The 21,908-nt window shown below is 35.2% G+C and overlaps 1 protein-coding gene across 2 annotated transcripts in view; it reads left to right on the top strand.

The window, feature by feature from the left end:
- Positions 1 to 21,908, top strand: part of LOC111155015 (IQ motif containing B1) — a 61,813-nt gene that overhangs the window by 13,548 nt on the left and 26,357 nt on the right. For both annotated transcript variants that reach the window (XM_022515008.1, XM_022515009.1), the window contains exons 6-9: positions 589 to 688; positions 11,333 to 11,511; positions 13,269 to 13,378; positions 14,026 to 14,135. In XM_022515008.1, coding sequence (XP_022370716.1) covers positions 589 to 688; positions 11,333 to 11,511; positions 13,269 to 13,378; positions 14,026 to 14,135 — 499 coding nt within the window. The remainder of the gene's footprint in view (positions 1 to 588; positions 689 to 11,332; positions 11,512 to 13,268; positions 13,379 to 14,025; positions 14,136 to 21,908) is intronic.

The following is a 21,908-nucleotide window of genomic DNA, read 5'->3' as shown; positions in this document are numbered from 1 at the left end:
GATGAAGAAATACATGTTCTGAGAGGTTAAACAACTTGAATAAGCATCCAATGTCAGGTCTTCATAACTGGCTGCTCAGAACCTAAAAATTATAAACCAGTAAAAACAAGTGTTGTTTTGTAAGTAATAATTTCATTATTATTTAAGACAAAATATTAGCAAACATGGTACATTGTATAAAATAATTTAGTATTTTACAGATGTAAGCCACTGTTCACGGTCATATGTACCATTTCCATTCCTTCATATTCTCTCTTCTTCACAGGAAATTTCATTTTATTCACTGAAATTTAATGCTAGAAAGAGATTCAAATTTAGGATGTGTTTTATTTTGTTTCTTATTTAATGGGAGATAACAGTAGAGTCTTAGCTTAGTATTTTTGGATGCTTTCTATTTATACCTTTCATAAAATGGAATGACTTATTTACGGTTACTTAAACTGCCCATCTTAAAATCTTCTTTATTGTAAAGTATACAAAAGCAGGAATGTTAGCAGAAATGATCATGCTTTGATCTGGTTTTAAAAAGACAAATGAACCTCAACTGTATCATAGACTCTTTTAATTTTAATTTTTTTTCTCTTTTAGTACTACAAAGTGATCATTTCTTGCACTTACTTCAAAGTGACAATGTTCAAATAGGATCTACAGTCATGATTATGCTACAGAGCATACTACAGATCAACAGGTGATTTGGTTTTACAAAGTATTTATCAAAGTATTTTTAATTTTTAACTTTTGGTCCAGAAGCATTACCAGTTTTATTCCAGTTTTGCTGAAATCGTCAATTACATATGATTTGTATAAGATATTTCAAGAGCCCTGTTATTACCATTGTCTTTTAGAAAAGAATATACAATACCATCAAAGACTGGAAATTTATTGTTGAATTGGTATCTCAGAGCTTAAGAAGATTTTAGACCAATCTCAGACTTAGAGAAGAAATATGGTGATATCTGAAGAAAAATATTAGGATCACAATAAAAAATGCTTAATCATATATTTATTTAGCAAATTCCAAACTTACTGTTATACCAGGTGCTTCAGAATGGCATAAAAGAACTAATGGGCAATGTTTTCCAGCTTAAAATGGAAAAAAGAGTATACACAGTTGTAATAATTGACTCTTCCAGTTCCATATGGATTTATTATGCATCTGTTATGTGCCAAGTGTATGTCTCTCATTGGGTTCCCAAAGTTGATTAAGATATAAAACTTGCCTTCAAGTAGCTTACAGTGTAGTGGAAGAGACCAGCCCATGAACATAATTATATTATAACATACTAAGTTAAAAGTATAAAAGTATGCACAAGTGTTAGAGGAGCTTCTATCTCAAGCTGAGGGGTGATGCTTCCAGAAGAAGGTAACACCTAAGGTGAAACTTCAAGGTTGAAAAATTAGCCAGAGAGGAAGAAGAGAAAGCAGTATTTCTAGGCAGAGGTAACAATATAAGCAAATGCACAGAGATAAGAAACAACATGCTGAGGATAAAAAGTGAGTACAATTCATCATTGCTGGCATTTAAAGTTCGGCATGTGGAGGTGGCTGCAAAGTTCTGCAGACATAAGTCATGAAGAGCTTATATGCTGTCTTAAGGAAATTAAATCTTATCCTGTAGGTAATGGGATCATTAAAAGATTTTTAAAGTAGATAAAAATAAGTATATTTTATTACTTACATTACTCAGGTTATTGTGTGGAGGAAGAATTTAAGGGGGACAAAACCTTAGACAAGGCAATTAGAGGAAACAGCTACAGTAATCTAAGTGAAGCGATAAAATCTTGGCCTTGTGCACTGGTACCAAATAGATTTTAAACGAAATGGATCTTAAAAACTAATGAATTAAAATCATCAAGATTGCACTTCCACTTGTGACTGAGGTGGAATAATAGAAATGGATTTACCCTACTACTTAAGAAAACAAACAACAGGCAAATTACGAAATAATAGATTGTTTTTGTTTGTTTGTTTTTGTTTTTTTAGTATTTGTTTCATGTTTTTTATTTTCCAAAGAAATAAAACAGAACCAGTTGTATTTGAAACTCCACCTTTACCACCCCTACCCCCTGCCCCTGCCTCCCTGATACTATTCCCCTCCCTCTGTTAGGGAATTTTCAGGAAAGTGGACTTAATGAAAGAAAGTGATCCCTAAGGAAAAGGAATGAATAAGGTGAACCTAACATTTTCTCTAACTCATAGCATCAAGAGGATTCCAGACTGTGGCTCAGGGAGGAGTGTCCTAGCCAAGCTGAGTTGAAGAGATAGAGGTGAGGGTCTGGGGAGAACAAAACAGGTAGAGTTCATAAGACAAAACATCAAAGAAAAGAGCTGAGAGAGAGCCCCAGAGATTAAGTATTTGGTAGAGTACTGATTGGCACATACATGGAAGGAAACTATCCAATGTTAGAACAATAATCCAAAACAGTGAAAAGGCACAGTACCAGAAATTCACACAGAGCCAAGAATATTGCCTAACTCCGACAGCCAAAGTGGGAAACTTCATGAATAATGGAACATTTGGTAGAGTACTCAGAAAGGTTTTATCTCAGTACTGGGGGATAATTAGCACTAGGCTGAGTGCTATTCTGGACCATCCAAACAAAATAAAAGCAGAACCCAGATGGAGCAAATTATTTCTGAGTAACTGCTCTGGTTTTTGAAACTGCCTTTATCTTAAAAACCTTTATTGTAAGGTATACAAAGGCAGGAAGTTTAGCAGAAATGGTTATATTTTGATCTGGCTTTAAAGAAATGAGAAAATCCCACTTATGCCATCATCCCATCTTTGCTTTGATCTTTTTTTTTTCTCTTCCTTTAGTAATACAAAGTGATAGTTTCTTATAGTTACTACAAACTGAAGATTTTTCAGTTAGGATCTACCATCATAACGATGCTATAGAACATACCACAGATCAATAGGTGGCTTGGTTTTACAAAATGTTACTGATATTTTAGTTTTGGTCAGAACCATTACCAATCTGATACAATTTTACTTAATCATTGATTGTATGTGATTTGTATATGGAACTTGAAAATCTCTAACCAGAAGAAAACCCCAAAATATTTTTAGGAATATACAAATATATAGCATCCAACAAGATAAAATTCATACAAGTATCAGGCCTGCAAACATGCAGAAAACAGGACCAGTAAGGAGAAAAATCAATTGATGAAGACTGACGTATATGTTAGAGTTAATAGGACATTAGGATAGTCACTATAACTGTATTCCATGTTTTCAAAAAGTTGAATAGAGACCTATATAAGACCCGGAATGAACTTTTAGATATGAAAACTACAAACTAGATATGAAATAGGATTGATAGGAAATTAACATTGGAGATTGGTGAACCTGAAGACATAGCAATAAAAATAATCCAAAATGAAACAAAAGGAATCAAGAAAGAAAAACAAATCAGTGAATCAGTGATATATAGGACTATTTCAAATAATTTTATGTAAGTATAATTAGAGTACCTAAAGAAAGTTGTGGAGTCAGAAGGAAATATTTGAAGAAACAGCATCTAAAAGTTTTCCAAATTTGATGAAAACTATAATTTTGCAGATTCAAAAAGCTCATCAAACCCCCAAGGACAGTAAAATAAGACACCAGGGTACATTGAAATCAAAGCAGTAAAGCTGGTGATAAAGAGAAAATCTCAAAAGCAGCCAGAGGAAAAAAAAGACTCTATATACAGAGGAATGAAGATGAGAATGACAGCAACTTTCTTGTCAGACACAATACAAAGAAATACAAATACAAAGCGACATCTTTAAAATACTGAAAGAAAATAACCATCAAACCTAGAATTTTATAACCAGTGGAAATATGTTTCAGAAACAAAGGCAAGATACTTTTTTCAGAAATCACCAGGAGATCCAAAGGACAAGAAAAGTTTAAGGAAGTCCTTCAACTAGAAGGAAAGTAGATCTACACAAAGTATTGAAGGATATCAAAAGTGGTAATCGTATAATTAACTATAAGAGATTATTTTTCTTATGATAATGTAATATAATATCATTTGATTACACAAAAATAATGTATTTGGGAGTTTGTAACATATGTGTTAGTAAAATATATTACAACAATAACATAAATGCTGGAAGAAAAGAAATGAAAACATAATGTTATAAGCTCTTACGACATAAATAGGTTTCCCTGGCTATCTGAAAGTTCACTGTGTGCCTCTTCGCTTTTACAAAAGACCTGCATACCTGTTTTTGCTGTGTTTTTGCTAACCAACAGAAATTCAAAGATGATTTTCACTTCCACAAAATGGTAATTACTTCCTCACTTTATGCCATTTTGGCTTACAAAAGGTTTCACAGGAACACTCTACTTTTGGATAGTGGGGGAAGCCTGTACATGAAGTAGTATATCACTTGAAGGTAGACTTGTTGAAGATAATACGCTGAGAACACTAACGCAACCAATAAAAAAAGACAAAGAGTTATAGCTAATAAGCCAAGAAAGGTAGTAAAGACAAACCATAAAGTAATACTTATTCCAAAGTAAGTTAGTAAAAAAAAAAAAAAAAAAAAAAGAAGAAAAGAAAGTGAATAAAGGACAATGGAACAAGTAGTCATCAAGAAACATTTAAACCTGTCTATATTAGATATAAACTCTTGGCAACCTCCAGTTAAAAAGAAGAGAGTAACAGATTGGATGAAAAAATAGGAACCAACTATATGCAGCCTTCCTGAAATGCACCTTAAATATAAAAATACCTAAATGGGTTAAAAGTAAAAGTATGAAAAAAGATACACCATGCTAAACTTAGTCAAAAGAAAGCTGGAGTGTCAATATTAATATCAGAAAAAGTAAGTTTCAGAGCAAAGAATATTACTAGTGTGTTATTTCATAGTAAAAATCAGTTCATTAAGAAAACATGTTTATTGCTCTAAAAGCAGAGCTTTAAGATACAAAGAGAAAATTGATAGACTTGCAAGGAGAAATAGACAAATCTACAAGTAAAGCGAAAGATGTCAATACCCCTCTCTTGATAATGGATAGAATAAGTAGATAAAAAGTTATTATGACTACCTAAGATTTGAACACTATCAACCAACTTGACCTGATTGACATTTTTGGACCACTCTACAAAACAATAGTGGGAGGCACATTATTTTAAAATGCAAATGGAACATTTACAAACATAAGGCCATTTTGGGGGCCATGAAATAAGTTTCAATAAATGTATAAGGATTTAAGTCATACAAAGTATGTTCTCTGACCTCAATGGAATTAAATTAAAAATTAATACCAAGAAGACCGCTGAAAAATATGTGGAAAATAATACATATCTAAATAACCCAAAGGATAAGGAAGAAAAAAAAACTAAGTTAGAAGTTGTTTTTAAATAGATGGAAATGGGGGCACCTGGGTGACTCAGTTAAGGTTCTGCCTTCTGCTCAGATCATCCCTGGAGTCCTGGGATGGAGCCCCCATCGGGGTCCCTGCTCAGCGGGGACTCTGCTTCTCCCTCTGCTCCTCCCCCCAGCTCTTGTTCTCTTTTTGTCTCAAATTAATTAATTAAATTTTTAAAAAATTAAAAACAAGTAGATGAAAAGGAAAACAGCATATCCAAATTTCTGGCATGAATCTAAATTAAAGCAGTAATTAATAGGAAAATTTTTGAAGATATTATTTATTAGAGAGTGAGCACAAGCAGGTGGAGGGGCAGAGAGAGAAGGAAAAATAGAATCACTGATGAGCAGGGAGCCTGACACGGGGCTTGATCCCAGGACCCTGGAATCATGACCTGAGCTTAAGGCAGATGCTTAATCAACTGAACCACCCAGGCATCCCTTAATGGGAAAATTTTTATCACTAAATACCAACACAGGTTTTCCCTACTATCTGAAAGTAAAGCATTCGTATAAAACCTTTCCTAAGCCAAAATGGCATTAAAGCAAAGAAACAGCATGAATTAATATGAAAAAAATTGGGGCATGCTAAGACCCAAAAAATAACCTCCCAGGCTTTTCTGATCCTTTAAGACATATCTGGTAAAGGATGCACAGAATAAATTGAAATAAACCACAGATGCTCATAAGCAGTTCAAAATGATGGCATCTTGATGCTGAGATACTAAGTGCAGTTCCCAGGGAAGGAGCTTGGTGGTGCCACTCTGGCTTCTTGGGATGCACACTGCCTCTATAATAGCTCTATAATATAACAAATGCTGAATGCTATATCCGCTTTTCACCTTTTTTTGTAAAAGCAACAATCTTCAGATTTCTTTTAATTAGCAAAAAACAAGTACTAATGTAGGTATTTCATAGAAGTCAAGTGGTATAATGCAAAATTTTGAAAAGCACAGGATACCTGTATTAGAAAAAAAAAAAGTATCACATCATTACCCTCAGCTTCTACTTTAGGAAACTAAGAAGAGGGAATTAAATTCCCTCTTAAAACTCACCTGGCTGGCTCAGTTGGTGGAGTATGTGCAGCTCTTGACCTCAGGGTTGTGAGTTCGAGCCCCATATTGGAGGTAAAGATTACTTATAAAATAAAATATTAAAATAGAAGAAAGAAATTTATAAAGTTCAAAACAGAAATCAGTAAAATAGTGAAAACAGTAGAGAAAATCAATGAACCCTTAAGCTGGTTCTTTGAGAAAGTCAGTGAAATTAAAAAATCTGTAACAGAAAATTGATCGGGGGGAAAAAGAAGAGAATACAACCTACCAGTGTCAGGAATTAGGAGACAACACAATAAAGTCAATAGATACTAAAAAATATTAGAAGGACATAATATGAACAACTTTACACTTGTTAAGGTGAGATGGACAAGTTCTTTGAAAGACTCAGACTACCAAATTTAAGAAGCAACAGAAGAAAAAAAAAGCATCAGCAGCAGCTGTAGGTAATCTGAATAGCCTATAACTATGAAGAAAATGAATTTGTAGCTAAAACACTTCCCACAAAAAAAACTTCATAATTAGACAGCTTTTTCACTGGTAAATTCTACTAAACAAATTCTTCCAGAAAAATTGAAGAGAAGGAAATACTTCCCAACTCATAATGAGGCCAGCATTACTTGATAACAAACCAAAGACATAATATATTAAAACCTAGCAGTATATTAAAAAGTTAATACATCTTGGCACCTGGGTGGCTCAGTCAGTTAAGCGTCTGACTTTGACTCAGGTGATGATTCCAGGGGCCTGGAACTGAGCCTCACAACAGACTCTGCTCAGCGAGGAGTCTGTTCTCCCTCTGCCCCTCCCCCTGGTCATGCTTACCCCCTCAAATAAGTAAATAAAATCCTTTTTAAAGAAAAACTTAATACATTTTGAATAAGTTGCCTTTATCCCAGGAATTCAGGGCTGGTATAACATTCTAAAGTCAAGCAATGTAATTCATATTAATAAAATAAAAAGGGGAAAACATATTATATTAATAGATACAGAAAAGCATTTGAAAAATCCATTATCCATTCCTGATTTTTCAAAAAGAAAAACTTTCAGCATAGTGCTAGTAGAAGATAGAACTTTCTTAGCCTGTTGAAAGGCATCTAGGAAAAACCTACTTAATGGTAAAGTGCTAAATGCTTTCCTTGTATGACTATGGACAAGACAAGGATCTCCACTCCAATCACTTCTATTCAACATCACATTGGAGTTTCTAGCCTGTACAGTCAAGAAGAAAAAGAAAAGCTCTTTGTAAAGACAGGAAGAAACAAAGCTCTCTGTATTTGGAGACGACATTGTCATCTCTGTAGAAAAACCCAACAGAATGTGCAAGGAAACTACTAAAACTAATAAGTGAGTATAGCAAGGGTAGTAGGATATAAAATCCATATAAAAATATAAATTGAAGTTTTATGTCAGAAATTGAAATTTTAAGATAATTCAACTTAAAATAGCATAAAAATATGAAATATGTAGGGTTAAATCTGACAAAAGATGGCAAAGACCTAATCACTTAAAAGTATAAGATGTTGCTGAGAGGAATTAAAGAATATGTAAGTAAATGGGAAGATATACCATGTTGCTAGATGAGTGGTACATTATTAAGATCTCAGTTCTCTCTAAATTGAAATATATTTTAAATACAGTCCCACTCAAAATCTCATTTTTGTAGAACTTGACATACTGATTTCTACAATTCATATGAACATCCAAGGGCCTAGAATATAAAATAGTCTAACTAACTTTGAAAATGAAAAAAGTTGGAGAGCTAACACTACCCAATTTTAAGACTTTATAAAGCCAATATAATTAGGACAATGAGGGATGCCTGGGTGGCTCAGTCCGTTAAGCATCTGTCTTTGGCTCAGGTCATGATCCAGGGTCTTGGGATCCAGTCCTGCATTGGTCTCCTTGCTCAGCAGGGAGTCTGTTTCTTCCTCTGCCTGTCTTTTCCCTTGCTTGTGTGCTCTCTCTCTGACAAATAAATAAATAAAATCTTTAAAAAATTAAGACAATGAGGTGTTGATGCAAAAATATGCAAATATATCTATAGAGCAGAATAGAAACCAGAAATAGACTTGCACATATATGAAGAACTGATTTTCAAGATGTGTAAATGTCATTCAGTAGGAAAAGAATGGTCTTTTTAAGAATGATGTAACAGTTGTCTATCAATATTTAAAGAAAAGAGGGGCCCCTGGGTGGCTCAGTGGGTTAAGCCTCTGCCTTCGCCTCAGGTCATGATCTCAGGGTTCTGGGATCAAGCCCCACATTGGGCTCGCTGTTCGGCAGGAAGCCTGCTTCCCCCCTCTCTCTGCCTGCCTCTCTGCCTACTTGTGATCTCTGTCAAATAAATAAATAAAATCTTTAAAAAATATATTTAAAGAAAAGAATGTTGATCTATACTTATTAACAATAAAAAATTAATTCAAAATGGATAATAGACCTAAATGTAAAATATAAATTACAAAACTTATTGAAGTTTTGTAATTTATATTTTATTGAAGAAAAATAGTAGAAAGCCATTATGACCTTGGATTGCATAAACTTTCTTAAATTCTTAGATATGACACCAAAAGTAAAATCCATGAAAGAAGAAATTGATTAGTTAGACTTCATCAAAATGTTAAGCCTGCTCTTCAAAAGACACTTTAAGAAGTGAAAAAGACAAAACACAATGGCAGAAAATATTTGGAAAGCATGTATCTCAAGTGTTTTTATCTGGAATATAAAAAAACTCTCAATTTTTAAAAAAGGCCTCATGTGAAAAAAAAGCAAAAGATTTGAACAGACAATTCATGAATGGCAAATAAGCACACAGAAAGGGATGCCTGGGTGGATTTGTCAGTTAAGTGTCTATCTTCAGCTTGGGTCATGATCCCAGGGTCCTGGGATCGAGTCCCACATCAGGCTCCTTGCTTGGCAGGAAGCCTACTTCTCCCTCTGCCTCTGTCTGATGCTCCCCCTGCTCATGCTCTCTCTCTCTGACAAATAAATACATAAAATCTTAAAACACACACACACACACACACAAAGATGTTCAGCAACACTAGTCATTAGGGTGATAGCACTATACACTTGGGATTTTTTGTTGTTGTTGTTGTTGTTGTTGTTTTTAAGATTTTATTTATTTATTTGAGAGAGATAGAGAGAATGAGAGAGCATGAGAGGAGGGCGGTCAGTGGGAGAAGCAGACTCCCTGCCAAGCAGGGAGCCCAATGTGGGACTCCATCCCGGGACTCCAGGATCAGGACCTGAGCCAAAGGCAATCACTCAGCCAACTGAGCCATCCAGGCGCCCACCACTATATGCTTGTTAAACGGCTAAAATTTAATACATTGACCCAAGTGTTGACAAGAATATGGAGGAATAGGGACACCTGGGTGGCTCAGTTGGTTAAGCAGCTGCCTTCAGCTCAGGTCATGATCCCAGCGTCCTGGGATCGAGTCCCACATCGGGCTCCTTGCTCATCAGGGAGCCTGCTTCTTCCTCTGCCTTTGCCTGCCATTCTGTCTGCCTGTGCTTGCTCTCTCTCCCTCTCTCTCTCTGACAAATAAATAAATAAAATCTTTAAAAAAAAAAAAAAAAAGAATATGGAGGAATCAAACGCTGCTAGTGGGAGTGATAAAATTGTACAATCATTTTGGAAAGTAGTTTGACATTTTCTTATAAGCGTGTACCTACCATATTATCTATCTATTCCATTTCTAGGCATTTGCTCGAGAAAAATGAAACCATATTTCCATACAAAGACTTGTATACAAATGTTAATAACAGTTTTATCTATAATAGCCAATGACTAGAAACAACTCCAATGTCCATTACAGGTGAACGAACTATATGGTATATCCATACAATAGGCTACTACTCAGCAGGAAAAAAAAAAAAATGAACGATTCACTCATTCATGTTCATAAAATGTGACAGTACAGGTGAATATCAAAATAATTGTTCGGAGTGAAAGAAGTCAGGCAAAAAAATACATACTGTATGATTCCATTTGTATAAAGTTCTAGAAAATGTGAACTAATTTATAGTGTCAGAAAGTAGATCAATTGCTAAAATTTTATTCAGCTCAGCTATTAATGAAGGAACCAGTAAGATGTTTATATAGGTTCAAAGGAGAATTTGAGGAGGGGAGATTTATAGAGTGGTTTGTCAAAGGAATGTAGAAATGAATTTGCTAATAGCTAAAAAAACAATAAATAGTAACCTTTACAGTTACTTTTTCTACTGGCTAAAATCTATTTGTATTATTGAGTAAGAATCTATTTGCATTGCTCTCAGAAAAAAATCATTGTTACTTGTTTTCTGTAAGCCAACCTCTACTTACATATTCCTTACTGGGGGGGGGGGCAGTGAGTAAATGATATGCAGTGATTTCTTTTGACTATTTCTAAGTTCCAGGTAAGTTTTCATATCATTGGTAACACAAGATGTTAGTTGTTAGTATAATGAAGAAAATACCAAAGGAAAGGTAAATTCCTTCTATATTAAGTCCATGATAATTGAATATCTGTGGAATTTTTGTCTTCATACATCATTAAGCAATGGACCATGTACTGTTTTGTGATTTTCCTCTTATTGTTGAAGTTTTTGAATCATTATTTAACATTTTGTACATTTATCTTTCCTCTGCAATTTGACTGCAGGTTTTTCATAGGATAGGGCATTTAGCTACTTTGTATTTCGTTTTACCTAGCATAGTGCCTTAGATACAGTAGAAATTCAATAAATAGTAATTGGTTTAATGTGATGTATCCTTGGAACTAAGCTGTATCTTTAAAAAATGCGTTATCTTCTTGTACGCTGGCACAGTTAGGCATCAAGTTGCTAGAATTTTTATGTTTAATTTTTTATGTTACCTCTGCATCCATCAGTAATGGTATATTCTTTCTTTTTATTTTGTCTATTAGTGGTGACCTACTCCGAATAGAAGGAAAAACTCTGCATTCAATTTTAGATGAAGTCGTTTTTAAGCTTTTGTCAACTCCTAGCCCAGTCATAAGAAGTACTGCTACAAAGCTCTTATTGCTGATGACTGAGTCCCATCAGGAAATTTTGATTTTACTGAGATTAAGTGCCTGCTGCAAAGGTAGTGCATATATTCTTTCTTTCCTGGAGATTCTCAAAAAGAAATAATGGTTTCTGGAACCATTATTTCTGTTCTATGGAAAACAAAATTCCAATTTTTTTTAAGGTTTTTATTTTAATTCCAGCTGTTAACAGGCAGTGTAATATTAATTTCAGGAACATGATTTAGTGGTCAAATAGTGATGGGGATTCTTCATCTCCAGAATCAAATGTGTATACTTACTAACACCAGGCCACATTATGTGGAAATTTTTAAAGATTAGAACATTACATTATGATGCATTTAGGACCCAAACTACTGCATGGGCCTTCAAAACATGCTTGAAGATTTGGAAGGCACTATTTATTTATTTATTTATTTAAATTTTAAATTTAAAGAATTTTTTTAAAGATTTTATTTATTTGACAGAGATCACAAGTAGGCAGAGAGGTTAGACAGAGAGAAAGGAGGAAGTAGGCTCCCCACTGAGCAGAGAGCCCAATGCAGGGCTCGATCCCAGGACCCTGGGATCATGACCTGAGCCGAGGGCAGAGGCTTTAATCCACTGAGCCACCCAGGCGCCCCTGGAAGGCCCTATTTAGTGACTTACCTTGTATCAATCATTACTTTGAACATTATAATTATGTTATGTTGTAGGAATAGAGAGGGAAAGAAGGTGGGAGTAATAGAATTATTTGATATTGTGTCAGATACACTTTTAAATTCCATAGTTAGATTTCTTCTATAGAAATATGAATGTCCAACAGACTTCATTATAAAGGAATTTCACCTGAACAGTTCTTCTCCCTTTCTTTTCTCAATAGAACTTACTCAGTTTCTTCAAGATATTTTACAGAATATGAGAACTTGAGTTTTAAAGAGAGTATAAAGACATGGACAGATCCATATGGTGGCTTCCCCAATTATACACTCCAGGGGCATTTTACTTTATTTATATTGAATATATACATTATAATACGTTATTCCAATGTGCTTATAAATAGTACTTTATATCTTATACTACTACTGTGTTTTATTTTGTGATGAAAATGCGGTATTTGTAGCACTTCTCCTATAATAATTGCTTAGTAACCTATTGATTTGCCCCAAATTACATATAATACTGTATATTTTTATTTAGCAATAATTTTAAGAATGACTAATAATAACCTGTTTAAATGCTCCCACAGTGTGGGCATTTACTCAGTATGTTATTATCTTTTAAAAAATGTTTCAGTTTAAGATACTTATTTTCAAACAGGAAAAAAATTATCTCCACTCTTTGACTTAAAACAGTGATTCCAGGGGTGCCAGGGTGGCTCAGTCATTGAGCCTCTGCCTTTGGCAGAGGTCGTGATCCCAAGGTCCTGGGGTCAAGCCCTGCCTCATGCTCCCTGCTCAGTGGGAAACCTGCTTCTACCTCTCCTGCTCCCCCTGCTTCTGTTCCCTCTTTGTCTCTATCTCTCTGTCAAATGAATAAATAGAATCTTAAAAAAAAAACACAAAGGATTCCACTTATCTTTTTTTATTTAAAGATGCTGAATAGGTTTTTGCCTCAGATTCTACATGTGGGCACATAAAAACTCTTAGGGTGGAGAAATATCCTAAGGACCTCAATCTAGAAGTCTTTGAGAAAAGGAAAAAGAAAAATCATGTGATTAATTTTGCTGTAATATTCATTTGTTTCTAAATCAGACTTTATAACCTCTAATTAATACTGATTAGATAACAAATCATATTTTATTATTAACCGTTGTACCTTTGTTATTCCATTTCAGGACTCAGAAGTCTTCTAAATAAATATGAACCCAGGACAGAGTTCAGTCAAGAACTTGGACAGCTCATAGCCCTTTTAACCCCTAAGGTCTATCAGGAAGTAGAAGAACAGGTAATAAATTATGAAAATAATTTGCATATATGTTAACATTTCAGTAAATGTTTTAGTTTGAAAATACTGGAGACTGGTAGCCTCTTGAATCTTTTATTTGCTGTCTCTTCCCCTTTCTTTATTTATCTCCTCTCAACATTCAGAGCAGTCTTAGTTTGATTGGGGAAGGGGTTTTTATAGACCCAAGTTTTTAACCGTAGAGCCCTTTTTTTTTCATCCTGTTCAAAGAGTTCTTCATCCCCTTGAATGCTTGAATAAGTGAGGCCCAGCATGAGAAGTCAAACAAAGAGGATGAAGAATTAAATAAGCAGAGCTATAAAATCCTGATAAAAGGAGTGGAAGGGATATTAAGGAGAATTCAGAGCTAATCAAACGATCTTTAACCCACTGAGCCACCCAGGCGCCCCTAATCAAACTATGTTGAATACATTTTAGATATTGTCTGAGAGCCTAATGTATCTCCTTTGGGAGATCAAGTTTAATATTCTTAGACGTTACCTGTCCTAGACCTATGAAATTGTTGCCTCTTGCCCAGTTTATTAGAGATAGAGATTAATACTTGTGCAGCCCTGATATTTTAGGTTGTTAACTTCTAAAAAAGACTTTCATGGAGATGCCTCTAAATTAATTCTGGCCTTTAATTTCAGAAACTACATCAAGCAGCTTGCTTGATTCAAGCTTATTGGAAGGGTTTCCAAACTAGAAAGAGATTAAAGAAGCTTCCATCTGCTGTGATTACTTTGCAGAGGAGTTTCAGGTAAAAAGTTTTGGTGAGAGGAATCATGATCTCAGAGTATAGCTGTATCTTATTATAGTATTGCAGATTAAAAACTTAGGATGTTTTCCCCCCCAATTTTCTAATATGTTTCTCTTAATCTTTTTTTAATTGAAGTGTAGTTCACATACAATATTATGTGTCAGTTGTACAACAGTGATTCAACATTTATATACATTGTGAAATGACTGTCACATCAGGATGTCTAGTTATCAACTGTCAGCACACAAATATATTACAGTATTTTTGACTATATTCCCTACGCTTTACTTTACATTCTGTGACTTACTTATTTCATAACTGGAAGTTTGTACTTCTTTTCACCCATTTTATCCATCCCCCTACTCCTCTCCCCTCTAGCAACCATGAGCAGGAGGGGCAGAGGAAGAGGGATGTCAAGCGGATTCCATGTTGAGTGTGGAGCCTGACTCAGGGCTCAGTCTCATAACCCTGAGATCACGACCTGAACCGAAACCAAGAGTCAGAAGCTTAACCAACTGCACTACCCACGTCCCCCTTTGTTTTGTTTTTTTAGATTCTCCATATAAATGTAGAATCATATGGCATTTGGTTTTCTCTGACTTAATTTCACTTAGCATAATTCCCTCTAGGTCCATCCATGTTACCACAAATGGTAAGATTTCATTCTTTTTTATGGCTGAGTAACATTTCATTTTATTTATATACTACATCTTCTTTATCCATCTACTGATGGACACTTAGGTTGCTTCCATATCTTGGCTATTATAAATAGTGCTGGAGTGGAGATGGTGTGCATATATCTTTTTGAATTAGTATTTTCATTTTCTTTGGATAAATATACATAAATGGATTTGCTGGATTGTAAGGTATTTCTATTTTTAATTTTTTTAGGAACTTCCATTCTGTTTTCCATAGTGGCTACACCAAATTACATTTTCACCAGCATTGCACTTGGGTTGCCTTTTTTTCACATCCTTGCCAAAGTTTTTTATTTCTTGTCTTTTTATATTAGCCTTCCTGACAGGTGTGAGGTGGTAACTCATTGTGGTTTTGATTTGCATTTCCCTTGATGATGAGTGATGTTGAACATTTTTTTCATGTGTCTGTTGGCCAGCTGTATATGCTCCTTGGAAAAATGTGTATTCAGGTTCTCTACCCATTTTTTAATTGAACTATTTGTGGATCATCTTTGGTGTTGAGTTCTAAGAGTTCTTTGTATATTTTGGATATTAACCTCTTACAGGAGATAGCATTTGCAGATATCTTTCCTATTCTGTAGCTTGCCTTTTTGTTTTGTGGATATTATATTACTGTGTATAAAAGCTTTTTAGTTTGACATACACCTGGTAGTTTATTTTTGCTTTTGTTGTCATGTCTGAGAAGACAGATCCAAAAAGTCTTGCTAAGACTGATATCTAAGTTTATTGCCAGTAAACTGCCAGTTTTGTTTTAGGAGTTTTGTGGTTTCATGTCTTACATTTAGGTCTTTAGTCCATTTGGAGTTTATTTTTGTGTATAAAAAGTGGTCCAGTTTATTAATTTGCATGTCCAATTTTCCCAACATCATTTGTTGAAGAGACTATCATTGTATATTCTTGCCTCCTTTGTCATAGATTATTGAACATATGTGGGTTTATTTCTGGGCTTTATATTCTATTCCACAGGTCTAAATATATTTGAGCCAGCACCATACTGTTTGGATTATTATAGCTTTGTAGTATAGTTTGAAATCTGGGAATGTGATACCTCCAGCTTTGTTCTTTCTCAAGATTGGTTTGACTATTCAAAGTCTTATGTGGTTCCATACAAGTTTTAGGATTCATTTGTACTAGTTCTATTAAAAACGCGAATGTAGATAGAGACTACATTGAATCTGTAGGTTACTTTGAGTAGTATGGATATTTTAACAATATTAAACCTTCAAATCCATGAGCACAGTATATCTTTTCACTTATTTGTGTCATCTTTGATTTGGTTAAGTTTATTCCTGTATTTTATTCTCTTGATATGATTGTAAATGGGATTGTTTTCTTAATTTCTCTTTCTGCTACTTCATTATTAATATATAGAAATACCTACAGATTTCTATCAATTTTATATCCTGCAAATTTACTGAAATCATTTATTCTAATAGCTTTTTGGTAGAATCTTTAGTTTTTTTTCTAACTGGGTGTTATATGCGACTGATGAATTATTGAACACTACATCTGAAACTGATGATGTACTATATGTTGGCTAATTGAATTTAAATTTTAAAAAACTTCAGGGTTTTCTAATATAGTATTATATTATGAGGAAACAGTGATAGTTTACTTCTTCCTTTCCATTTTAGATGCATCTTATTTCTTTTTCTTATTTAATTGCTGTGACTAGGATTTCCAGAACCATGTTTGAATAAACCGGCAAGAGTGGACATCCATGTCTTGTTCCTGATCATGGAGGAGAAACTCTCAGTTTTTCACCATTGAATATGATGTTAGCTATGGGTTTGTCAGATATACCCTGTATTATTTTGAAATATCTTCCACCTATACATACTTTATTGAGAGTTTTTATCATAAATGACTGTTGAATTTTGCCATTTGCTTTTTCTGCATCTATTGAAATGATCATATGATTTTTTCCTTTGTTAATGTAGTGTATGATGTTCATTGATTTGTGAATATTGAACCATCCTTGCATCCCTGGAATAAATTCCACCTGATCATGGTATATGATCTTTTTTTTTTTTTTTTTAAGATTTTATTTATTTATTTGACAGAGAGATCACAAGTAGGCAGAGAGGCAGGCAGAGAGAGAGGAAGGGAAGCAGGCTCCCTGCCGAGCAGAGAGCCCGATGCGGGACTCGATCCCAGGACCCTGAGATCATGACCTGAGCTGAAGGCAGTGGCCTAACCCACTGAGCCACCCAGGTGCCCCTATATGATACTTTTTTTTTTTTAATTTTTATTTATTCATTTGACAGACAGAGATCACAAGTAGGCAGAGAGGCAGGCAGAGAGAGAGAGGAGGAAGCAGGCTCCCTGCCGAGCAGAGAGCCCGATGTGGGGCTCGATCCCAGGACCCTGAGATCATGACCTGAGCCGAAGGCAGAGGCTTAACCCACTGGGCCACCCAGGTGCCCCCCTATATGATACTTTTAACGTATTATTGAATTCAGTTGGCTAGTATTCTCTTGAGGAATTTTGCATCTATGTTTATCAGGGTTATTGGCCTGTATTTTCTTTTTTTGTAGTGTTTTTGTTTTTGATACCAAAGTAATGCTGACCTTGTAGAATGAATTTGGAAGTATTCCTTTCTCTTAAATTTTTTAGAGTAGTTTGAGAAGAGTAGATATTAACTCTTTAAATGTTTGGTAGAATTCACGTGGGAACCCACTGATCCTGGACTTTTGTTTGTCAAGAGCTTTTTGATTACTCATTCAATATCATTATTAGTAATTGGTGTGTTAAGATTTTGTTTCTTCCTGACTCATTCTTGTAAGATTGCATATTTCATTTCTTCTAGGTTGTCCAATTTGTTGGCATATAATTTTTCATAGTAGTCTCTTATAATCCTGTGTATTTCTGTGGTGTTAGTTTTAACCTCTCTTTCATCTCTAATTTTATTTATTTGTGCATCTCTCTTTTTTTCCTTGATGAATTTGGCTAAAGGTTGATTAATTTTGTTTATATTTTCAGAGAAGCAGTTTTTAGTTTCATTGATTTTTTTCTATTTTTTTTTACTTTTTTATTTATTTCAGCTCTTGTCTTTAGAATATTTTCTTTGATTAACTGTGGGCTTTGTTTTTCTTTTTCTGGTTCTTTTAGGTATAAGATTACATGATTGTACATTTTTCTTATTTTTTGAGGTAGGCTTATATTGCTCTAAACTTTCTTCTTGGAACTGCTTTTGCTGCATCCCATAGATTTTGGAATGTTCTGTTTCCATTTTTATTTGTGTTAAGGTAATTTTTAATTTACTCTTTGATTTCTTTGTTGACCCACTGGTTATTTTATAGCATGTTGTTTAGCCTCCATATGTTTGTGTTTTTTCTGTTTGTTTTTTTTCTTGTAATTGACTTCTAGTTTTTTACCAGTGTAGTTGGAAAGATGTTTGATACGGTTTCAGTCTTAAATTTATTGAGATTTGTTTTGTGGTCTAACATGTGAGCTATTCTTAAGAATATTCCATGTGCAATTGAAAATAATATGTAGTTTGCTGTTTGGGGATGGAATGATCTGTATATATGTTAAATCCCTCTGGTCTAATGTGTTAAGTTCACTTTTTCCTTATTGATTTTCTGTCTGGATGATCTATTCATTGGCATAAGTGGGTTATTAATGTCCCTGCTCTGGCATTACTGTCATTTACTCCCTTTACATTTGTTAATATTTGCTTTATATATTTAGTTGCTTCTACATTGGGTGCTTATATGTATTTACAACTGTTATAGCCTCTTGTATTGATTTCTTCATCATTATGTAATGCCCTTATTTGTCACATTATGGGCTTTCACATAAAGTTTATTTTGTCTGATACATGTATTGCTACTCCACCTTTCTTTTCACTTCATTTGCATGGAGTATCTTTTTTCCATCCCTTTATTTTCAGCCTGTGTGTGTCTTTAGGTCTGAAGTGAGTCTCATGGGCAGCATGTAGATGGGTGTTGGTTTTTTATCCATTCAGTTGTTCTCTTTTTTTGAGCATTTAGTCCATTTACATTTCATGTATTTGTGACAGGTATGTACTTATTGCCATTTTGTTACTGTTTCCTAGTTGTTTTTGTAGTTCTGTTTTTTTCTTTTTTCGTGATTTGCTGACTTTCCTTAGTGTTATGGTTGGCTGTCTTTTTATTTTTTGTATACCTATTATAGATTTTGGGTTTGTGGTTACCATGAGGTTCGTATATAACACTCCAATTATGGTGGTCTATATTAAGTTAATGGTCAACTTAAGTTTGAATACATTCTAAAACACTCCCCATCACCATGTTTTTTTTTGTTTTTGATGTCATATTTTGTGTGCCCCATAACTAATTGTTGTAGGTACAGTTCACTTTATTGCTTTTTATTTTTAAGATTATTTATTTGACAGAGAGAGCGAGAGAGAAAGAGAGAACACAAGCAGGGGGAGTGGGATAGGGAGGAGCAGGCTTCCCACAGAGCAGGGAGCCTGATGTGGGGCTCGATCCCAGGACCCTGGGATCATGACCTGAGCTGAAGGCAGATGCTTAACGACTGAGCCACCCAGGCACCCCTGCTTTTGTCTTCTAACCTTCATACTAGCTTTATTTTTTTTTTAAGATTTTATTTATTTATTTGACAGAGATTACAAGTAGGTAGAGAGGCAGGCAGAGAGAGAGGAAGGGAAGCAGGCTCCCTGCTGAGCAGAGATTCCCAATGCGGGGCTGGATCCCAGGACCCTGGGTTCATGACCTGAGCTGAAGGCAGAGGCTTTAACCCACTGAGCCACCCAGGTGCCCCCATACTAGCTTTATAAATGTTCTCCCACTATCTTTATATGTTTGCTTTTACCAGTGAGATTTTTTTCTTTCCTAAATTTCTTCTAGTTATGACCTTTAACTGCTTAAAGAAGTCCCTTTAATGTTTCTTATTAGTCTGCTTTTAGTGGTGATGAACTCTTTAACTTTTGTTTTTCTGAGGAACTCTTGATGTTTCCTATTCTGAATGGTAATCTTGCTGGATACTCTTGGTTGTGTAGGTTTTTCCATTCAGAACTTTCAGTACGTCATACAACTCCCTTCTGGTCTGCAAAGTTTCTGCTAAAAATCAGCCATATAGTTGTTCCCTTGTTGCATAATTAGTTTATGTCTTGCTGCTTTTAAGATTCTCTCTTGGGGTGCCTGGGTGGCTCATTTCTTAAGCATCTGCCTTCGGCTCAGGTCATGATCCCAGGGTTCTGGGATCAAGCCATGCATTGGGCTCGTTGCTCAGCAGGGAGCCTGCTTTTCCCTCTCCCTCTGCCTGCTGCTCCCCCTGCTTGTACTCTTTCTATAGCAAAAAAATAAAATCTTTAAAAAAGAAAAAAGATTCTCTCTTTAAGTTTTGACTTTTTAATTATCGTGTGTCCTGATGCAGACTTCCTTGGGTTAATCTTGTTTAGAGTTTCTCTGCTTCCTGGGCATGGATGTCTGTTTCCTTCTTCAGGTTAGGGAAATTTTTAGCTACTATTTCTTTTTTCTTTTTTTTTTTTTTAAAGATTTTATTTATTTATTTGACAAACAGAGATCACAAGTAGGCAGAGAGGGAGGCAGAGAGAGAGAAAGGGAAGCAGGCTCCCTGCCGAACAGAGGGCCTGACAAGGGGCTCCATCCCAGGGCCCTGGGATCATGACCTGAGCCGAAGGCAGAGGCTTTAACCCACTGAGCCACCCATGCGTCCCTCAGCTACTATTTCTTCAGATAAGTTTTCTACCCCTTGCTCTGACCCTACTCCTTCTGAGACCCGTAATATGCAAATGTTAGTACATTTGATGTTGTCCCAGAAGTCCTTTAAATTATTCTAATTTTTTCAAGTTCTTCATTCTTTTTGCCATTAAGCTTAGGTAATTTCCACTACTCAGTCTTCCAGATTGCTGATTGGTTCTTCTGCATTACCTAATCTGCCTTTGATTTCCTTCTAGTTTATTTTTCATTTCATTGATTGTATTCTTTAGCTCTGATTGGTTCTGTTTTTTTTTAATATTTTCTTTGTCTTTGTAGAAGTTCTCACTGTGTTTATCCATTCTTATCCCAAGTTTAGTGAGCATTTTTATGACCATTACATTGAATTTTTTATATGATAGATTGTTCATCTCCATTTCATATAGTTCTTCTTCTAAAGAGTTTTCTTGTTCTTTCATTTGGGCCATATTCCTCTGTCTCCTCATTTGTCTGACTTACTGTATTTGCTTCTATATATTAGGTCGGTCAATTCCTGGTCTTGAAAGGGTAGCCTTATATGGAAGGCACTCTAGAGGGCTCAGAAGCACAGTCCTCATCAGGTCACCAGAACCAGGTGCTGCAGGGGTATTCCCTGTATGGGCTTCATTCTCTCACCTTTTATGACTGGGCTTCAACTCTTGTGGGCACACTGGTAGGTGGGGCTGTCTACAGCTCCCCCTGCCAGCCAATTTGGATGGGTGCTGATCCAGGCAAATGCTTCTACTGAATGCAATGAATGTCAGAAATGGAACATACCAGTACTACCATTCCCAGAGAAAGTCCCTATAGATCCCTGGCCCTCGAGCACACAGCCTAAAATCAGTCAGTAAATTTCCTTTACATATGGCTGAGGCACTTTTTAAAATGCTGCTTTTGTGCTGGTTCTCAGAGCAATTAAGTTTGCACCTGGGACCTTTTAAGAACAGAGTCTTGATTTCCTATAGCCTACCTACTGTCCCAGAATTAAGCCCCACTGATTTTCAAAGCTGGACATTATGGGCACTTCTTCAGGTGCATGTCCTAGGGCAGGGTTGCCTGATGTGGAGTTTGAACCTCTGTGTCTGTGGTATCTCTCCCCCTCAGATGTTTAACAACTGAACCACCCAGGTGCTCCCCCCGCTTTTTTTTTTCCAGTTTTACTAATAACTTTACTTAAATAAGACATAGAAACTTCTGTGCTGAGAAAATATAAAACAAAAGCCACACATTTCCTTGTGTAAAGCTATATTGTATGGTAACTAGAATACTGTTCAGTGCAGTGGATAGAATTAAACAGTACAACTAGTACTGCACCAACTACTGTACCAGTAGTCTGAGTCCCAACCAGATTGCATCTCTGTCCCTTCTGT

Source organism: Enhydra lutris, unplaced genomic scaffold (assembly GCF_002288905.1).
Source record: "Enhydra lutris kenyoni isolate GAN:26980312 unplaced genomic scaffold, ASM228890v2 scaffoldscaffold39, whole genome shotgun sequence".
In the NCBI taxonomy this organism is placed as follows: domain Eukaryota; kingdom Metazoa; phylum Chordata; class Mammalia; order Carnivora; family Mustelidae; genus Enhydra; species Enhydra lutris.
This window is presented reverse-complemented; position numbering and strand designations above follow the sequence as displayed.